The sequence below is a fragment of the Vombatus ursinus genome, unplaced genomic scaffold, assembly GCF_900497805.2.
Source record: "Vombatus ursinus unplaced genomic scaffold, bare-nosed wombat genome assembly UNPS02014817.1, whole genome shotgun sequence".
NCBI classification, from domain to species: domain Eukaryota; kingdom Metazoa; phylum Chordata; class Mammalia; order Diprotodontia; family Vombatidae; genus Vombatus; species Vombatus ursinus.
Genome location: NW_020954595.1, coordinates 7,297,921 through 7,318,202, shown reverse-complemented (window position 1 = coordinate 7,318,202; position 20,282 = coordinate 7,297,921). Strand labels below are relative to the sequence as shown.

The following is a 20,282-nucleotide window of genomic DNA, read 5'->3' as shown; positions in this document are numbered from 1 at the left end:
CCTGCAACACCCCCAACTCTCTCTTAGCAGCATTTGCTTCTATGCCCTGTGGCTATGGTATACTCTCTATGCTAAGGATGGCAGCAGAGTCCCATCTACTCTATCAGCATGGGAAGACTATTTTGAATTCAAAATTAGAGCATGTCCAACAATCCAGCAAATCAATCCATGCTGGGAGTCGCTGGGCTCATTTTAATGAGCAAAAACAGCACAACATGTTTTTAGTCTCTCAGTTTTTAATGACCATATTCTAAAGGAATTACTGATTCAACTAGCATTTGGAAGCAAATATGGGGCTAGGGAAAAGGACTGCCTTTGAAAATCTTCGTCAGGCTACAAAAGGTCTTCAAATTACTGAACAAAAAAGCACACTTAAAAATGTCCTTTTTCATAAGTGTATATTTTTAGGAATTAAATCTCAATAACCATGCCGTTGAGAGATATAACAGCAGCACATTTAATTAAACTAAAAACTCTTTAAGGATGTATTTATAAACACCCTAGATTAAGAAACGGCAAAGGCCCCCTATTTTAGAGCATGCCAAAGGATCTGCTCAGTGGCAAAGACCAAGGCACTGAAAATCGAGATGGAACAGGAGCCTCTTGAATACGCGTCTCTGCCCTCACAGACAAACCCAGATATCCGCAGGGATTCAAAGAGCACTGACAGCCTGCAGGGAGCATCGGAAAGGGATGAGGATCTGCCTGGCTGGAAGGATCAAGCCCCGGAGGGGAATCCAGAACAATCCAATGTTCTGGAGGGCACCTGTGAATTTAACCTCAAATGGGCATCAGAGAAGAAAGGCAGAACGAAGTGCTCAGAGTGCTTGGGGGTGACACCGAGGCCTGCTTCACTCAAGGCTGTCTGTCTACTGCCATGGCCCAAGCTGGTACTGTCAGCTGTGGAAATAGCCCTGGACTTGGAGTCCAGGACCAGCCTCCACTGGCAGGACCATAGGCCTCATCTATAAAATGAGAGGGCTCTTCCAAGTAAACTCACAGGTTCCACCCAACTCTAGGTTCCATGAGCCAATGGAGAGCGCGTACTATGACCATGATTCTTACCTCTCCACTTCTAAAGAGCCTCTGGCAGCAGCCACCCCCAACTGTCAACTTGGACTGAGTCTGTCATCTATCCAGTCACAAGCAATTAAATCTCTAGTGCCTTTTTTCTGCTGTTCTTCACCGACCTGACTCTGTCATAGAGGGGACGGGATTACAGAACCCAAATGAGTCAGGCCCCACTAGCTCTGACAATCATGGGTTAAGCCTGGGGTCAAGGCCTGCAATGATCATGCAGTGTAATGATCCTTCCAGCAGAAAAAGCTCCTCTTCCCTCCCTCTGCAAACTAGCAGCCCTGTCCCATCTTGAGGCATTTGGTGAAGCCCAAGACTGCGCCTACCTGGCATGGAGTCACTAAGTTTCACTGGGAGAAGTGAGGCAGGAAGCTACAGAAACAACTTCTCCCAGGCCAGAGAGGGGGTGGAGCCCCTCTAGGGCTAAAGAGAGCTCCTCAAAATGCCTGGAATCCTCTGTGCTCCCTGATGCAGGAGGAAAGCTGCTGTTTCACGGGAAGGCACTGCTGTGCTCAGGACTCGAGGCCTGGCTGACGTTTACCTTATCAACGTTAGCACGTGTTTTGGCCGACGTCTCTACATAGTTGACATTCCACTGATCGGCTCTGTTTTTTGCGTCTTCTACAGAAACTTGTCTTTTATCTTCTAAATCTGATTTGTTACCAACTAGAAGAAAGGGAACATTCTCATCCTCCTTGACTCTTAAAATCTGCTCCCTGGAAAAGAAGGAATTAAAAAGTAAAAATTAGCACATTCTTTCTCTATATATTTAAAAAAAAAAAGAAAATCTATACAAAGTAGTTAATTTCATTCTGTTTTAATACACTGAGCCCACTTGTCATTTGGACAGATTCTCATTAAAAACATCGAACAATTTTTGTCTTATTTTTCTTATCCACTGATGAACAATTATTTATTATATTAAGTGCCTGGCCCAGGGTCAAGGGCTGGGGATACAAAGACAAAAAGGAAACCCACTCTGCCCTCAAGGAGCTGACACTCCACTGCAGAGACTGAGAGTACACCTAAGCATGTACAAAGAAAGTACAAGGTAGATGGACAGGGAGAGATGGGGAGCCAGGAAAGGCCTCAAAGTGCCAAAAGGTGGTGCTTGAAGGAAACCAGGGACTCTGAGAGAGGGAAGTTATTTCAGCCATCGGTCCCAGCAGACACAAAGGCACAGAGCAGGGAGGGAAAAATGTTACATCTGAGAGACGAACTTGGCTCCACTGGAGAGTGTGTGAAAGGCAGTGATGTATGAGAAGACTGGAGCCAGAGGGCTGACCCCTGGAAGTAACAGGAGTCCCCAGAGCTTGGGGCTGGATCCACACTGCCCTTGTTTTAGTTCATCAATGAAGAAAAGATTCACAAACTGAATACATACCTTCTAGCAGAGTCGACAACTAAAAAAAGGGGAAGGGGGCCTGAGGAGTCTGTGGACAGCATTGCGTGCTGCAAGAAATCTATTAACCACGTAGGGCACAGTTTGCATTTTAAAGGAAACACAAAGACCTTACCAATTTCACTAGGATGCAAATACCAGAGAGTAAGAAGCACAGTTTTCTTTTGATCCAGTGAACAATTTGAGTCCCCGCCATCTAAAAGCAATGGAATCCTGGGTTTCTGAGTCTCCAGAGGATCCCCCTTCTCGTCTGTCTTTACAGTTGGACAGATCAGGGCCTTGCTAACTGCTCAATGCCCATTCTTCTTGCTATCTCGGCGAGGCTGGTCAGATGGGAAACAGAGTCACAGAAAAGCCACTGGCAGGTGGTCAAGTCACAGACCACACATGTAGGCTTTCACACTTAAAAGACTGCCATTGGCAGCTGCCTGATGACAAGCCCATGTGGCTCTGAGAACATATATTCCTGCCATTTTACAAACAGGAGAGGAAGGCTCCACTGAGAAGGCAAAGGACTTGCCCACGGGCTGGTGAGGAACAGAACTGGGGCTAAAAGGAGGACCCCCCCCCCCCGCCCCGAGCCCAAGGGCCACAGCCATCAGACCACACCTCCAACCATGGTGACATCCACCTTTACCAGAGACGCCAAGGCAAAGGAAGCCTCTCTAACACTCAAAACACCTCATTCTGCTTCTGAGGAGCACTCATTTACTGTGAGAGTTTTTCATTAATGTCAATATCAGAGTGAATGTAAACAGGAATTTTTTTCTGTTTTGGCCAGAAACCCTGAGGGTCCCAGACCCAATTTTTTGGCTAGGTAAAGAGGCCATTCTCTGCCTCCTTTCTTACTTAGCCTTAATCACCCACCACATCCAAGGCTACCTCCAGTCATCCCGATCTATATCTTGCCACTGGACCCAGAGAGCTCCAGGGGAGAAAGTGAGGCTAGTGACTTTGCACAGCCCTTCCTCACTTAACTCCAGTTCACTTGCTTGTCATGGCATCACCTCCCTGATGTCATGGTCCTCTCTGAAGGACAAACAACAAACAGTCTCTCTGGAACTTCTCCAAATTGACTATATATAAAGACAGAACAAAATCAGTCCTTGCCCTCTAAAAGTTTAGATTCCACAGAGAGATTCAGTATGCCAACAGCAAAGAGGAGGAAGGGTGAGAAAGCATTAATCAGAAGGCGCTAGGAGAGGTTTCCTCTAAGAAGTGGGCCTGTGGGCTGGCCCTTAAAGGAAGTGAGGAAGAGGAAGGTCTCCAGCATAAGCATGCCATTTCTTCAGCTGGACCTCACATAGCAAGCTCTCAAGGGCCTTGGGTCACTCTTCCTCAGATGCTCTCCAGAACATCTTCCTTCATGTCTTTCCAAAAACGTGGCTCCCAGAACTGAACACAAAACCCAGTAGATGACCTGATCAGGGCACAGCACAGCAGAACCAACATCCTTCCCTCCTCTTGGACACTATGTTTCTCTTAATTCAGTCTAAGAATGTTACCTCTTTGGGGTCTGCCACAATGCACTGAGTACTACACTCCACAAGGAAGACGTGGGAAATTCATCAAACGCTTTGGTGAGACTGAGGTAAAGCACACCTACAGATTTCACTCAATTCTGTTGTAACTGGACCCCCATTTCCACCCCTGCATAAAAAGGTGAGGTCAGTCTGGCATGTGACTTGTCAGGCTGCGTTCGTTCTTGTGATTACTGCTTCCCTTCCTGACTGTCCACAAACCATCTCTTGAATACGTTATTGAATTTTTGTCAGGAACGGAATCTGCAGCTGTGACTCATGACACATTACAAGAATCAAAACCTCGCAACCCAAGAGCGAGAGAGACAGGCACGGTGAGAGCGTGTAAGCTTTAGCAGGTTACCCATGAACGCCTGTGCGTGGGAAGTATCATAAACTATATCATCAAGGAACTGAATCAGCAGAAAGGAAGGTGAGCTTGTCACAGGGGAGAGTGAGAGATAAAACATGAGCATCCTAGAGGCTATCTAATGGAACCCATGAAAAGCTAAAATACAGGATGGAAGACCTTTAGCAGCAAACTGGGAGAACCTGGGCGGGGGGGGTTGAGAATGGACACAGACATGGACAAACACACAGGCTACGATATGGCTGAGCTGTGATCTGCACCAGCGAAGGGAATGGATTCAACAGAGCGACTTTTGTGCCATCTTGGGGAAGGTTTCCTCAAAGGACCCACAGAAGACAAGAGAAGTAAGTTCACAACCAGCCCTTAGACTCTGCCATGAAGTTGTGGCCTGTCCCTCATTTCTCAAATTTATAAGAATACAAGTCAATCCCCAAGTGATACATGATCAAAGGATATGAACAGGAAGTTTTCAGATGAAGAAACTAAAGCTATCTATAGTCATATGAAAACATGTTCTAAACCTCTATTGATAAGAGAAATACAAATTAAAATAACTCTGAGGTACCACCTCACACCTATCAGATTGGCTACCATGACAAAACAGGAAAATGATAAATGTTGGAAAAGTGGGAAAATTGGGACACTAATGTACTGTTGGTGGAGCTGTGAACTAATCCAGCCATTCTGGAGAGCAATTTGGAACTATGCCCAAAAGGCTATAAAACTGTGCATACCCTTTGACCAGCAATAGCACTTCTAGGTCTGTATCCCAAAGAGATCATAAAAAGGGGGAAAGGACCCATGTGTACAAAAATATTTATAGCAGCTCTTTCTGTGGTGGCAAAGAATCAGAAATTGAGAGGATGCCCATCAACTGGGGAATGGCTGAACAAGTTGTGGTATATGAATGTGATGGAATACTACTGTGTTATAAGAAATGGTGAGCAGTCAGATTTCAGAAAAACCTGGAAAGACTTGTATGAACTGATGCTGAGCGAAGTGAGCAGAACCAAGAGAACATTGTACACAGTAACAGCAACATTTAATGATGATGAACTGTGAATGACTTAGCCCTTCTCAGCAATATAATGATCCAAGACAATTCCACAAGTTTCAAAAGGAAAACTGCTATTCACATCCAGAGAAAGAACTGATGGAGTCTGAATGCAGATCGAAGCATGCTACTTTCACTTTATTTTTTGTTTGTTTGTTTTGGTCTGTTTCCACTTTCACAACATGACTAACATGGAAATGTTTTGCATAACTGCACACATATAACCTATACTGAACTGTTTGACTTCTCGATGAGAGGGAGGAAGGGAAATTGGAACTCAATTTTTTTTTAAATGTTAAAAATTATTTTTATACATAATTGGAAAAAAAGAAGATAATAAAAAAAGAAAGAAAAAGCCCTGGCAGCAATGGATCATCCCAGGTGTTAACTCTGTCCCTCCATGAAAGGGCAGGGTTAGGTTTCATGAGCTGGTTCAGTGTGGTTGGCAATTTTAAAATTGCATGATACGAATGAATTTAAAAATAAAAAATAACTATCCAAAGTGTAGTATAGAGAATAGTCCACATGCAGGCATAAAGTATTTCCTTAGCTTTCTTCAGGACGCAATTCAAACCATACCTTCTGTAAGAGGCCCTTTCCAGTCAGTCACTGCTAGGCCCTCCTTCCCTCTGGGACTACCGCCTTTTTCTACTGTATCTACCACGTATGTAGGTAGGGGGAGACTAGGACAAAATAACTAAAATTAAAGTACTTTAAAAAAGAAAATGGGCATGACCAGGGGAGGTTCAATATTGGGGAATGACAGTTATGTAAGAACAAACGGTATCAACTAAAAAAGAAAAAAAATGTTTAAAAATGGATGCAATTCAACAAAACACTTATTAAGCACCTACTATGTGCAAGGCACTGTTCTGGGAATACCCAGGCGGCTCTAACGTACGCTCCAGGCTGTGGTGATGAAATCCCAGAATTCACACTGGTGACTAATTTTTCTCAGAAGAATAAAGCTGGAAACAGAGGACAGAATCAAACGCCACCCTCCCTGTGCCAGGAGCTGCCCCAGGCAGTGTGGACGCACACAGACGGCCCCTGTCCTCAGACAGGTCTGAGATGAGCGGGGGGAGTAGGTGCTTAATAAGTGTTAACACCTGGGATGATCCATTGCTGCCAGGGCTTTTTCTTTCTTTTTTTATTATCTTCTTTTTTTCCGTGCGCTTTCCATGGGTGTTCCTAAGAAGTCCTGATCAAAAGGAGGTGCTAAGGGACTGACCTACTGTGTGCAGATTTTTCTCCTAATCCAGCTCCCTTCTTTGGGATCCAAGTCCGCCCCAAACACCATGGGCCTGAAGAAAATGCCTGACTGGTTCAGAAAAGGCTGTTGGGCAGGGGGGGCAGCCACAAAGTCAAGCTACATTACAAATTGCATCTCAACAGATGGAATATTGATATGAGGTGTTAAAAGAACACACTTGCCTACATATACCGGTGTAGACCACAGGCCGTAACAGGAGCTAGACAACGAGGACGGGAAAGAAAAAGTGAGAGGACAGAGCGAGAGCCCGAGAACACGTTCCCTCCAGCTTCGGGCCGGGAGGGGAAGCCGGTCCGCACGTCAGGCTCCCGGGATGTACCTGAAGTCGGCAGTAGCCGCGAAAGACTCCAGCTCTGTTATGGAGAAGACACAGAGAAAGCCCTCGCCGCTCCGGAAATAGTTGTCCCTGATGGCCGCGTAGTCCTCCTGCCCGGCCGTGTCGAGGATGTCGATCTGGACCTCCTCCCCGTCCAGAACCACCTTCTTCCGGTAGCTGTCGGCTTTGGTCGGCTCATAGTCTTCTACAAACTGGAAAAGAACAAACCCGCATCTTAACGGCATGGCCCGGGGCAAACCTGCCCTCTGGCAAAATGTCAGGGTGGCCCCTTCTAACCCAACACAAGAGCGAGCCTGAGCAAGCATCCACTCGAGCCCCCTCACTCGAAAGATGGCTTCATTCGCTGCTCCCGGATTATCATGAAGGACTGAGGCAGTGCTGCAAGAAAAGAAGGGCTGGCTGTGGAGCCCAAAGCCCTGAGTGTGAATCCTGCTGCCACGTCACATCCCCTGAGGCTCAGGGCCTTTGTAGGCCCCTTTTCTATCCCTGGCCCTACTGTTTGAGTCCACACCTTTGTCATGGGAATTCCAGTGTGGAAACTCCCTCTACCTACAGCTACAACCATTTTCTGCATAATCTTAGAGGACTTTTTCAGGGTTTTTAGGCTTACAAAGCAATTTACACACATAAAACCACTGGATTATTCTTCTTTACAACCGGGGACACTCAGGCCCAAAGCAGTTAGGGAACGTGTCACACAGAGGAGTTGGCACATAGTAGGTCCTCAATATTGACTGAATGGAGCCAGGACATTTCCTAAGGAGACATGGCCAAGAGACAGAGGAGTACTAGCAGGTTGCTCGAGGGGAAAGAATGCCGGGCCTGGAGTCAGCACAGAGATGGGTTTGAGCCTCGGCTCTGCCAAGGTGAGGCCGTCGTCACTTTACTCTGCACCTCAGCTCCTCATCTGTAACATGAGGAGAATGACAGCCCCAGCCCTCCTCCCCTCCAACGAGGACACACTGGGGGCCAAATCCCCCATATGACACGAGAAATGTGAAGGCTGGAAAAGGGCTTATCGATGACACGCTTCCGGCTTCCCAAAGTCTTGTGGCTAGGGCCTGGCCCGGACCTGAGAACAAATTCGGCCTCATTTCCCTCAACTATAAACTGGGGATCAGGAGAACAGTCCCTCGCAGGGCAGCTGTGGGGATCAAGTGAGATCACCGTAACACTTACTGCAGTGCCTGGCACACAGTAGGCGCTCTATAAATGCATTCCCTTTCCTCGATTTTGTCAATCACTGAAAGCCCCGCACAGTAATGACGCTGATTACTGAACTTTACTCACCTCGTCATACATGAACTGTAGGGTTAAAGCAGATTTCCCCACACCACCACTGCCCACCATGATGACTTTGTGTAAAGCCAAAGAATTCTGGCCCTTGGGCTTATTTGCTGCCATCTTTGGTTATGAAAATATTCCAGGAGGAAAGAAGAATCTAAAGAAAAAGGAAAATGAAATGTTTAGTTCCATTTTTTCATAGAGCTGCTGCAGTGAAGAAGTAAGTTTAGTCTGCTGTGACCTTCAAGGGGAAGGAATAACAAAGCCTGCCCAGCACCAGCCCCTGGCACAACATGGCGCTTTGGGAATTCCAGTTGCGCCTTTCTAGGGATACCGCCTGTGTGTATGTCCAAGGTGGGAAGCTCGACCTCTGGGGGCACAGGTACTGTTACTGCTGCCAGAGACCCAGCTCTGGCCCTGGGCCGGGCTTACTGACCAGACGCAGCCACAGTTAGTTTTCACAGACCTATACTCGTAGCACAAGGCAGCCGGTGGCTTGCCCAAACAACTGCTAAGCAACACTCTCACCAGTGGGACAGAAATTACGCCTACTCCTTAAGTTGGGAAAATTAATTTTTAAACAACGGGCAAAATGGTTGGTTAAAAAAAAAAGTACATCTAAGTAGTGATTTTGAGCGAGTGATGATACCTCTCAATACATCTGCTACTGCCCTTCCCACCACGAGGCTCCGTCTCATCCCCTTTGAGGCTATGGGAGGATTTGGAATCTTCTTCTCACTCACTGTTGCCCCCTCGACAAGGCCCAACATGGACGACTTCCGCTGGCAGCGCCCAGCCCCCCTGACCCCAGGCCCTCCTCTGCCTTTGGTTGTGTTGTTTTTTTTTGTTTTTTTTTTTTAATATATATAAAAATCTGTGATTTTGTTGGTACGGGGAAGTCCTGGTGAGGAAGCGTCCTCCACCATTGCAGATCAATCACTACCTGCTCTGCCACTGGTGCCTTGCTCAGGGTAACACTTCCAAGTTAACAAGCATTTATTAAGAGCCAACTCTGTGCCAGGCACTGGACTAAGCACTAGAAAAGAAAGGCAGAAGACAGCCCTGACCTCAAGAAGCTCACATTCTAACGGGGGAGGGGCCCACGCAAGCAGAGGGATCGCCCACAGAAGGAGGCACCGAGGTCAAGGAGAGCCAAGAAGGGCTTTCTGCAGAGGTGGGGCATCAAAGGATGGAGGGACAGAAGAGGAGGGGGAGCTCCAGGCCTGGGGCTGAGCCAGAAGATGGCGCATCTTGTGCCAGGAGCTGCAAGGAGGCTGGCACCACTCAACTACAGAGACGGAGGAGGGAAAGAAGACGTATGAAGCCCGGAAAGGGAGGAGGGTGCCATGTAACGAAGGCTCTAAAAGCCCGACTGGAGGTTTTCCGTTTGATGCAGGAGGTGATGAGAGCCAGTATTTGCCCAAGGGGCAGCCCCTCAGTCGTGAACCATCTGATCCATCCTAGAATTTCCCCCAGCACTGAAGTCAGGAAAACCAAGACCACAACTGGACACTGGGCTGAATCTAAAGAGATAAAATCTGATTCAAAAAATCAACCTCATGAGGAAATGGTGGGGGGAGCACAGAGAGGTTCGTCTGAACAAAGATCTAAGGTTTCACTGGCTCCCAAACTCCAACTCCAGCCATCAGCACGAAGGGGCGACCCTGGGAGGCATGAGGGGGCGTGGCTCCCAGGACCAGGAAGGAGAACGGTCCCATTGCCCTGAAGTACACTGACCAAGGGGACAGCATCCAGAAGGGAAACCAGGAAGGTTGGGGGGAGGGGGATCAGTTAACAGAACCAGGAATACCAAGTTTAGAGAGGACTTGAGGGGAAGAGAATGAGGAGAAGAGCGGGTTTGTGCTGGGCAGCCAGCCACCTTCCAGCGTGGAACAGGGATCATGCTCGTTCCACTTGGCTCCAAAGGGCAGAAGCAGGAGCCCTTGATGAACTGGCTGCCTCGGGAGGTAGCGGCCTCACTTCCCTAGCTGTACCCTCACTACACCAGCCTCAAGTCCACCTTGGACACTATCAGAGTGACCTCGTATATTCATCACCACAGGCCTCAGTTTCCACATCCACAAAATGAAAGCACTGGACTAGGTAGTCTGAGGTGCCTTACAATTTTAAAATTCTATGATCCTGACTTTTAAAAGAATGAAATAACCTAGAAACCACATGGCAACTGGATGTTAAAAAATTATTCTGAAAGGCAAAAAATACTGAAATGTTGGCCATCTCTAAACTAACACTCAGAGAAAGGAGAGATTTCCTACCATGCTCCCCTTAAATTAAAACATTTCTCTAAAACAATGACTGGGAAAGCCACTATTCCAGGCAATTTCCAAATTACTACTGCCTCCACACACCCAATTTACAAATGGATGTATTAGAACACAACCCATTTATAACTGGGGCACAATCATCATCCCCTTATCCTAAGGTCCTAGAGTGGGAGAGGGTCTGGGAAAGAGAAGATGAAGGTCACTTCTCTAAACCCCTATAACTGTGGCTCCCCCATTCTTGTAATCCCAGCACTGGTCTCATAGCGAGGCCCTCTATCCAAGGTCAAAGGCTCACCAATTCAGAGCTTAAAGAGATCTAGGAGATCTTCCAGTTCAATCTTCTCATGTTACCATAAGGAAACCGAGGCATCAAGTGGTTAAGTGACTTGCCTAAGGTCACTCAGGACAGAAACATAAGAAGCAGGACCTGAACCCAGGTCCTCTTACTGATGTTTCTTCACTACCTCCAGAGGGCCCCATCCTGGTCCAGACACAGAAACATGCAGACACCTGAGTCTGAGCATTCTTCTGAAATAGAAAAAGTCTTTGACACATTTTTTGCTGTGTTACTAAAAGCTGAACAAATATCTGTTTTCATCTTTTCTTACAGAATCCAAGCAAAAAAGGGGAAGAGAATAGGAGAGAATTTTTTTTTTAAATCTCCTATTTCCCAGCCATGTGGAAAACTTCAAAAAGGCAGCATGCTGGCTCCAGGACAGGAAGGTGGGGGGCCAGAATCAAGAGTTGAAGATGCCCCAAAGGCAACTATCTAAGGCTCAGCTTTCAGGTAAAGAAAGAACCAGAAGTGTTGAATGAATGCCCCACAATTCACTGCCTGCTCTGAGAACACAAAGTCAAAATACAAGCGCTGGTGCTGGGCCTTGTCTTCTTTAGGAATTGTGCCCAGTTATTCACACTAGGGCTTCTTGTGAGAGGATGACCTCGGTCCCTGCAGGTACGGGGTGCATGGCCGGCGACACAAGGACCGACAGGAAACAGTCCAGGCCTCAAAGGTCCTTCGGCTCTATTGGTAGGAAACAGGGGGAAGTATACAAAGAAAAAGAAGAGGTGAAGACCGCAGGGTGTAGAGCTGAAAAGACCTCAGCTATCAGCCACTCAGACCGTGATTCAGTAGACAGTGCTCAGGGCCTAGTCAGGAAGAGCCGAGGTCGAATCCAGCCTTAGCCCCCTCCAAGCTGTGTGATCCGGGGCAGTTGGTCACTATACCCTTGTCTTAGTTTCCTTATCTGTAAAATGGTCATAATAATGGCAACGTTGTTGCGAGGATTGAATTGACATCATTTGTAAAGTGCTTTGCAAACCTCAAGTGGCATCGAAATGCTAGCTATAATTATCCAACCCACGCACGGCATTTTACAGATGAGGAAGAAGGGGGCTTAAGGGACTGATCCCTAGAAACACATCTAGCCAAGAGTGGAGCTGGGATGATGGATTCAAAGCAATTAGAAGCAGCTAATCTTGTTTAAAAGGGGAGCAGGCAGTGGACAGTGAACCCTTCTCACTGGCTCTCTGTCCCCCGCAGAGGCTCTGTCAGAGAAGCAGCCGGCTTCCATGCCCTGTTATCTTGTCCAGGCTGAGCCATCCCAGTGGTCACCAGACCGGAACTGCCTCCTTCACACTCGGACATGGCAGGGACAGACAGCAGAATCAGCTCATGACATCTGAGTTGGCGGTTACTTGACCTGCCGCCTAGATTTTTCCTTCCTTGGATTCCAAGATAATTATTTCTGATAATGAAGACTCAAATAGCTTCAACCATCAAGTAACAAAATAGCTACTGTAGCTTTTGCTTCAAGACTCAGTTGTTACTGAAAAAATAAAGATGGGCTATCACTGGAGAATGCTACAGCTTCCTTCTTTAGTGGGGGCAGTTTAGCAAGAAGCAAGGGAGGGTCATGGCTCCTCATGGGATGGTCCTAAGGCGCTCACAGCCCCTCAAAAACCTTTGGGTCCTCCAGGCCTCCTCTGGTTACACTTCCCTGGTTGGTGGCAAATCCTTGGAGAAAACCACCTTTTTCCTGATAAAATGCCACGTGTCAGTCCTAACATAAACAAATGCCTGGCACGAGAGACAGTACAAGGGGAACAATATGGAAAGGTACAAATTTTTTTTGTTTTTTCTTTTCTTTAAAAAAAAAAATCAAGATATTCTATCAAGAGGAATAATGAAAATATTTCTAGAACCATGATCAAATTCCCCCAAATAAATGCCCTCTTGGCATGCACAGCCCTCTATCCCCTGCCCACTTCCCTCTTTCCAGTCTTCTTCCACCTTGGTCCCCAACACCAACCCTTCCATCCAGTGACACTGGCCTCTCTCTGGCCAACCCAGGCCTGGAAGGCTCTGTCTCCTCTGCTCTGACCACTGACCTCCCCAGCTTCCTCTAAGTCCTCCCTCAAATCCCACCTTCTGCAGGAAGCCTCCCCAGCCCCTCTGAATTCCAGGGTCTTCCCTCTCTTACTTATTTCCTATTCATCCTGTAGATAGCTCATGTTGGATATATTTGTTTGCACGGTGTCTCTCCCATTAGATTGTAAGCTCCTTGAGATCAGAGGCTGCTTCTTGCCTCCTTTTGTATCCCCAGTGCTTAGCACAGTGCCTGGCACATAGCAGGAACTTAATAAGTATTTCTTGAATTGAGAAATGGTAGAATCAGACAAGCATCCATGACACCTTCTCAGTGGCAGCGGATACGGACACACCTAAGGCAGTGTGGGTACAGACTCCGGGGCTGGCATTTCTTTTCAGGGATTGTTCTTATCCCAATTGTATGTATTTAGTGCAATAAAAGATGATGGCCTTTGATTCAACAAACATTTATCAAGCACCTACGGTGTGCCACTTGTATTGAGATACACAAAAACAAAACCAAACTAGAACCCTACTTCGAGGGCCTTATATCCTACTGGTAAGGGGCAAAGGAAGAGAGTAAAATGTGCACAGAGACCTCTATTACAAGGATAACCAAAGGAGCATGAAGAACCAAGACCAGAAGTCAGAGAAGGCTTCAGGAAGGCAGGACCTGAGCGAAGCCAGAAAGGAAGACAAGGATTGTGAGAGGCAGAGCTGAAGAGGGAGGGCCTCCCAGCCAGGTGGTGGCTTGTGTGAATGCCAATGCATGGAGGCAGGTGGAGGGCGGCATTCAGAGACCAACTCGTTGCTCCACCTGCCGGGACCGCTGGCTTGGTGAAAGAACCAGGGAAGGATGGACGGAGGAAGGGAAGGAGAGCAGGATGGCCACTCACTAGCCGTGTGGTCCATCAGGAGTGGGGGCAATTCCTCAAAAGGATGGTATGAGGCCCGTCCTCACTCTGCCAAGTGCTGAGTGCAGTTACCATGATGACCATGTGTAGAGAGAAGGGTCACTCTAGAAGGAGGGATAACCCTAGAGCCTACCAGGAACTATGAATGGCACCAAGGGCTCCAGGAGCTCCTTGCTGGGACTTTCAGAAAAACCTGGCCAAATGACACAAGATGGAAAGGCACAGGGGGAAGCAATCTGCTCTGGTGGAGGGAGCCCACCCCCACCAATGACCCCTCATAGGTTTAAGAGGCAGCAAGGTGGTGTAGCGGATGGAGTCAGAAGACTTCAGTTGAAATCCAGCCTCACATACTTACAAGCTGAGTGACCCATGGCAAGTCTCTCAACCTCTGCCTCAGTTTCCTCAACTGTAAAACAGGGATCATAATACACCTACCCTCAGAGGGTACTGTGAGGATCAAACACAGTAGTATTTGGTAAAGCATTTATCATAGCGCTCAGCATATAGCAGTGCTTAAGAAACGCTTGTTTCCTTTTTTCTCTCCTTCCCATCATTTACAAACGTCCTAGTCTTCCTCCACCCCCCACCCCCCATGGCTATTGCCTTCTACTTCATCTGCCCTGCACCAACTCCAACCCTGGGCAATGTGGCTTTCAATCCACCATTCAACTGAAACTGCTTTTTCAGAGGTTTCCTATGACATCTTCGCTCCATCCCAGAGCCAGATCTAAACCCCAACTCTGCCCTTTACTATCTGAGAGGCAGCATAATACAAGGGAAAACACAAGAGCTTGAGTCTGAGGTCTTGGGTTCAAAACCTGTCTTGAATACTTCCTGCCTGTGTGACCTGGGGCAAGCCCAGTCCCATGACCTTGTGACCTCTGAGGTCCCTCTGGCACCACAGCCAGGATTCCCCTCCGTGTCCTTTCCTGCTCTAGATCGAGAAGCCCCCCCCACGCCACAAGCTGCCTGGTTCTGTTACCTGGGCCAACAGTCTGATTCTCCTCCACATATCCCAGGGTGCTGCCCCTCATGCTCGGCTCTCGCTCACCTGCACCTCCGTTCAGAGCCCCAGAACTGGTCCGCCTGCTTCCTCTCTCTTTCGTTTTCCACCTGTTCCTCCAGGAGGGTGTCACAGCAATCTTCCCAAGGTACCTTCCTGGGCCCAACGTGGCCTCTGGGCCATGACACCAACTTCTCCACAATCTGACCCAATCTCACTTTTGTCCTTCCCTTCGGTCCCCCATTCTAGGCACGGTGACCCAGGGCTGGCCTCTCAGGATCCTCCCATCTGCCGCTAGTGTTCTGGCAGCCTCTCTTTCATTCAGCTTTTCTCAATCGAATCCCTCTCTCCCCCAGTCTGTCACTCTTTCCTGTTCATCTACCTCCTGCAGCCCTCTCTCTCCTAAGCAGAGCTCAGCTGTGAGACTACATGGTCTTGTTTCTTTATACCCCCCCTGGACATCCAACAGGGGCTTGATAAACGTGTAGGGAACTGAAATCATCCAAGTGCTAAAATACTACTTGTGTGATAGCGAGAATGTGATCAAGGGGTTAAAATACTAGGACAAAGAACCCTGGCTCCTTGAGGGGAGCCCTCTCCAGAGCCCAGCTGGGGGCTCTGTCTCATGGAAATATATACTGGATTGAATTGACTATACTTATCATCTCATTTTAAACTTTATCTTTAAAGCCCTCGGATAATTTAAAATAACTTTTAATAAAACCATGTAACGCTTGAAGGAAGAAAAAATAGGTCAAAAAACAGTTTACAGATCTAATCATCAGGTTCCCAGGAAAAGTCTAATCTTCATCTGTTTTGGATTCTATGGCAAATTAACTCTAAGTTTATAATCCATGCATTCTACCATAAATAAGTAGCTTGAGCTCCTGTGAGAGCTGCCTGTTGTAATTACGCAAATGCTCTCTCACTCTCTGGTTAAGCCTCACTAATTTGAAACAGGAGGAACAGAAGATGCCTGTGCCTGAAGGGAAAGCAACCCACCCAGCTCCCAACATGCCTTGCTCCTGCAACGCTGAGATTCACAGCACACTGAATGAGGACTAAGAAATCCAAGGAGAAATGTCGAGGCAAAAATGTTAAACAAAACACTAGCAAGGAGATTACAGCAATGTATCACAAAAGTCATGCACTATGACCAGGTGGGACTTACACCAGGAATGCTGGGCTGGTTCAGTTTTGGGAAAACTGTATCAGCATAATCGACCATATCAATAACAAAACTAACAGAAATCATGTAATTATCTCCATAGATGCAGAAAAAGCTTTTGACAAAATACAGCATCCATTCCTATTAAATATACTAGAGAGCATAGGAATAAATGAAGTTTTCCTTAAAATGATAAGCAGCATCTACCTAAAACCATCAGCAAGCATTATCTATAATGGGGATAAGCTAGAAGCCTTCCTAATAAGACTGGGGTGAAGCAAGGATGTCCACTATCACCACTACTATTCAGTATTGTACTACTGTCAGCTATAGCAACAAGACAAGGAAAAGAAACTGAAGAAATCAGAACAGGCAATGAGAAAAAAAAACTATCACTCTTTGCAGATGACATGATAGATGATAGAGAATCCTCAAGAATCAACTAAAAAAACTACCTGAAATAATTAACTACTTCAGCAAAGTTGCAGGACATAAAATAAACCCACATAACTCATAATCATTTCTATATCTCACCAACAAAGCCCAGCAGCAAGAGATAGAAAGAGAAATTCCATTTGAAATAACTGTAGACAATATAAAATATTTGGGAGTCTACCTGCCAAGATAAATCCAGGAACTATACGAACACAATTACAAAACACTTTTCACACATATAAAGTCAGATCTAAACAAGTGGAAGAATATCAATTGCTCGTGGGTAGGCCAAGCCAATATAACAAAAATGACAATTCTACCTAAATTAATTTATTTATTCAGTGCCATGCCAATCAAACCACCAAAAAACTATCTTGTAGAGCTATAAAAAATAATAAAATTCATCTAGAAGAACAAAAGGTCAAGAATATCAAGGGAATTAAAGGAAAGGAAAGTGGCCTAGCCACACCAGATCTCAAGCGATATGATAAAGCAGCAATCGTTAAAACTCTCTGGTACTGACTAATAAATAGAATGGTGGATCAGTGGAATGCAGTAGGTACATAAGACACAGTAGTAAATGATCACAGAAATCTAGTGTTTGATAAACCCAAAGATCCCAGCTTCTGGGATAAGAATTCACTATTTCACAAAGACTGCTAGGAAAACTGGAAAACAGTATGGCAGAAACTAGGTAGGTACTAACATCTTATACCATATGCCAAGAAGAGGTCAAAATGGGTACATGATTTAGACATAAAAGGTCTAAAGCAAATTAGGAGAGCAAGAAATAGTTTACTTGTTAGATTTATGGAGAAAGGAAGATTTTTTGACCAAACAAGAGATAGAGAGTGTTAGAAAACGTAAAATGGATAATTTTGATTACATTAAATTTAAAAAGTTTTGCACAAACAAAACCAATGCAACCAAGGTTAGAAGGAAAGCAGAAAGTTAGGAAAAAATTTTTACAGCAAGTATCTCTGATAAAGGTCTCTTTTCTCAAATATGTAGCGAACTGAGTCAAATTTGTAAGACTACAAGTCAATCCCCAACTGATAAATGATCAAAGGATATGAACAGGCAGTTTTCAGATGAAAAAAATCAAAGTTATCAATAATCATATGAAAAAATACTCTAAATTGCTACTGATTACAGAAATATAAATTAAAACAACTGAGATACCACCTCACATCTATCAGATTGGCTAATATGACAGAAAAGGAAAATGATAAATGTTGGAGAAGATGTGGGAAAATCGGAACACTAATGCATAGTTAGAGTTGTGAACCAGTCTGGAGAGCAATTTAGAACTATGCCCAAAGGGCAATCAAACTGTGCAGACCCTTTGACCCAGCAATACCACTACTAGGTCTGTATCCCAAAGAGAGAATAAAAAAGAGAAAAGGACCTACATGTACAAAAATATTTATAGCAACTCATTTTGTGGTGGCAAAAAACTTGAAATTGAGGGGATGCCCATCAATTGGGGAATGACTGAACAAGTTGTGATATATGAATATAATAGAATACTATTGTGCTATAAGAAATAATGAGCAGGCAGATTTCGGAAAAACTTGCAAAGACTGACATGAGCTGATACAAAGTGAAATGAGCAGAACCAGGAGAGTAACAGCAGCACTGTGCAATGACCAACTATGAATGACCTTGTTCTTCTAAGCAAAACAACAATCCAAGACAATTCCAAAGGATTCATGATGGAAAATGCTATCCATATCCAGAGAAAGAACTGATGGGGATTTGAATACAGAGCAAAGCATACTATTTTCACTTTATTTTATTCATTTTTTTTTCCTTTTGGTCTGTTTCTTCTTTCACAACATGACTAATAGGGAAATACGTTTTTACATGATTGCACATATATAATCTGTATCAAATTTCTTACCGTTTTAGGAAGGGAGGAGGGAAGAGGGAGGGAGAAAAAATTGCAACTCAAAATTTTAAAAAATGAATGTTAAAAATTGTCTTTACATATAATTGGAAAAAACAAAATACTATTTAAAAAATAAAAAAGAAATCCAATGAGAAACAATAGTAAGTAACTTCTGTTCCCCTGATAAAGGAGCAGGGTGATCAGAAAGCCCTGGGGTACAAAATCGCACAGCGACCAGGTACCATACCAATCAAGACAGGGATACTCCAGGCCCAGGAGCTTGAAACATTAAAGATCCAGAGGACACCTAACTCCAGGAGGTGGAGGTCAGCACAGAAAGTCAGGGGAAGACAAAGCAGATGATCACTCTTTCCAAAATTACAGTGCAAAAATTTTTTAATTTTTTTCTAAAAAAAAAAAAAAAACATAAGAAACAAAAAAACCCCTGAATTAATTAGGTTTCTATTATTCAGTAATTAATTCAGTACTTCAATAGATGTTCATAGGATCATAGATTCAGAGCTGAAAGGGATCTCAGAAATCTCACTATTCCCCTTCAGAAATCCTAAGGTCTAGCAGCTAGAGTCGGACTCTAGCCAGAGGGGTCCTCTTCCTGGTCCTTATACATGCCACTGTCTCCCATGCTGCCATACAGGTCCTCATTGCTTCCATCTCTTAACATCTCCAGTTTCCTTCCCAACTCAGCTCAGAGTCAATTTCATACATCAACGCTTCCTTGATCTTTTTAGGTTCTAGTACCTCTCCCTTAAGATCACTTTGTATTTACTTTCTATGTGTCCAGATAGGCACCTTACCTTCCTAGATAGAATCTAAGCTCTTTGAGGGCAGGGACTGCTTCATTTTTGTTGTCATATCCTTAGCCCTAGTACGGTGTCTGACACATAGTAGGTACTCAAAATATGCGAATTGCTTTCTGATTAAGCAAATGATTTGTGATCTCATCAATGTAAGCATTCCCACCAACAACACAGACTGGATCCCACTCACATCTTCTCCTCCTTAACAACTGCTATCTAAGTTCTACAAATCTTCCAGAGTGATCTGCCCAAGGTGCTGAAAGCCTCCTCGCCTTGATAATGGACACCCCTGGATGCAGAAGCCAATGGAGGTTGCCCAGGAGTGCTCCCTTGTTTCTGCTATGTCACCAGCCCACCTCTTCTTAGCAGTCATCTCTCTCTGATGACCTTCTTTACACAATTCTTTGCTGGAAATACACTGTAACCTAGTTGTACCCACCACGTGCCTTTCCATTGCCCTTTGGGTGACCCTTCACTTTAATTCCTTAGGAACTATGGGATTCTAATGACTTGAAGTCATATGGCATCACTAGAAAAAAGAGATATTAAAAAGATGAGTCTTGGTTTCAGAGAGAAGCTTGGAATCATTAAAAATCCTAAAATTTCCCCAAAGCAATTCAGCACATTTTCCTACACCTATTTGATTTGGGGTCCAGTTGATCTCCCAGATGCAGTGTCTATACACTGATGGACCAACTCTATGGGCTGTATCCAACTACAACCCTTACCACCACCATCATTCACATTTATGGAGTGCTTGAAGGTTTGCAAAGAGCTTTACATACATCACCTAATTTAATCCTCACAGTAAACCTAAATAGTAGGTGCTATTACCCACATTTTATAGAGAAAAAAGGCTCAATAGCAAGAAGTGTTTGCAGTGGAATTCAAATTCAAGTCCTCCTAATTCTAAGCCCAAAACTCTATCCATTGTACCAGGCTGCCTATCTTTATCATGGACCGATCCACTTGTTTTTTCCTGTGTGGATCGTTAGAACAAATGTGTCCCTCATTTGAAGACACAACAATCATGAGCTTGACACAATCAGCATCTCACCCACAAACAAAAGCTCCCTTTCC

General features: G+C 45.2%; 1 protein-coding gene across 2 annotated transcripts in view; it reads right to left on the bottom strand.

Annotated features, from left to right (window-relative positions):
- The window catches only part of RALA (RAS like proto-oncogene A), a 56,843-nt gene that overhangs the window by 2,952 nt on the left and 33,609 nt on the right, over nt 1-20,282 (bottom strand). For both annotated transcript variants that reach the window (XM_027835902.1, XM_027835903.1), the window contains 3 exons: nt 8,324-8,474; nt 7,016-7,224; nt 1,619-1,793 (listed from right to left, as the gene is read on the bottom strand). In XM_027835902.1, the coding sequence (XP_027691703.1) occupies nt 1,619-1,793; nt 7,016-7,224; nt 8,324-8,437 (498 nt within the window). In that variant the 5' untranslated portion in view covers nt 8,438-8,474. The remainder of the gene's footprint in view (nt 1-1,618; nt 1,794-7,015; nt 7,225-8,323; nt 8,475-20,282) is intronic.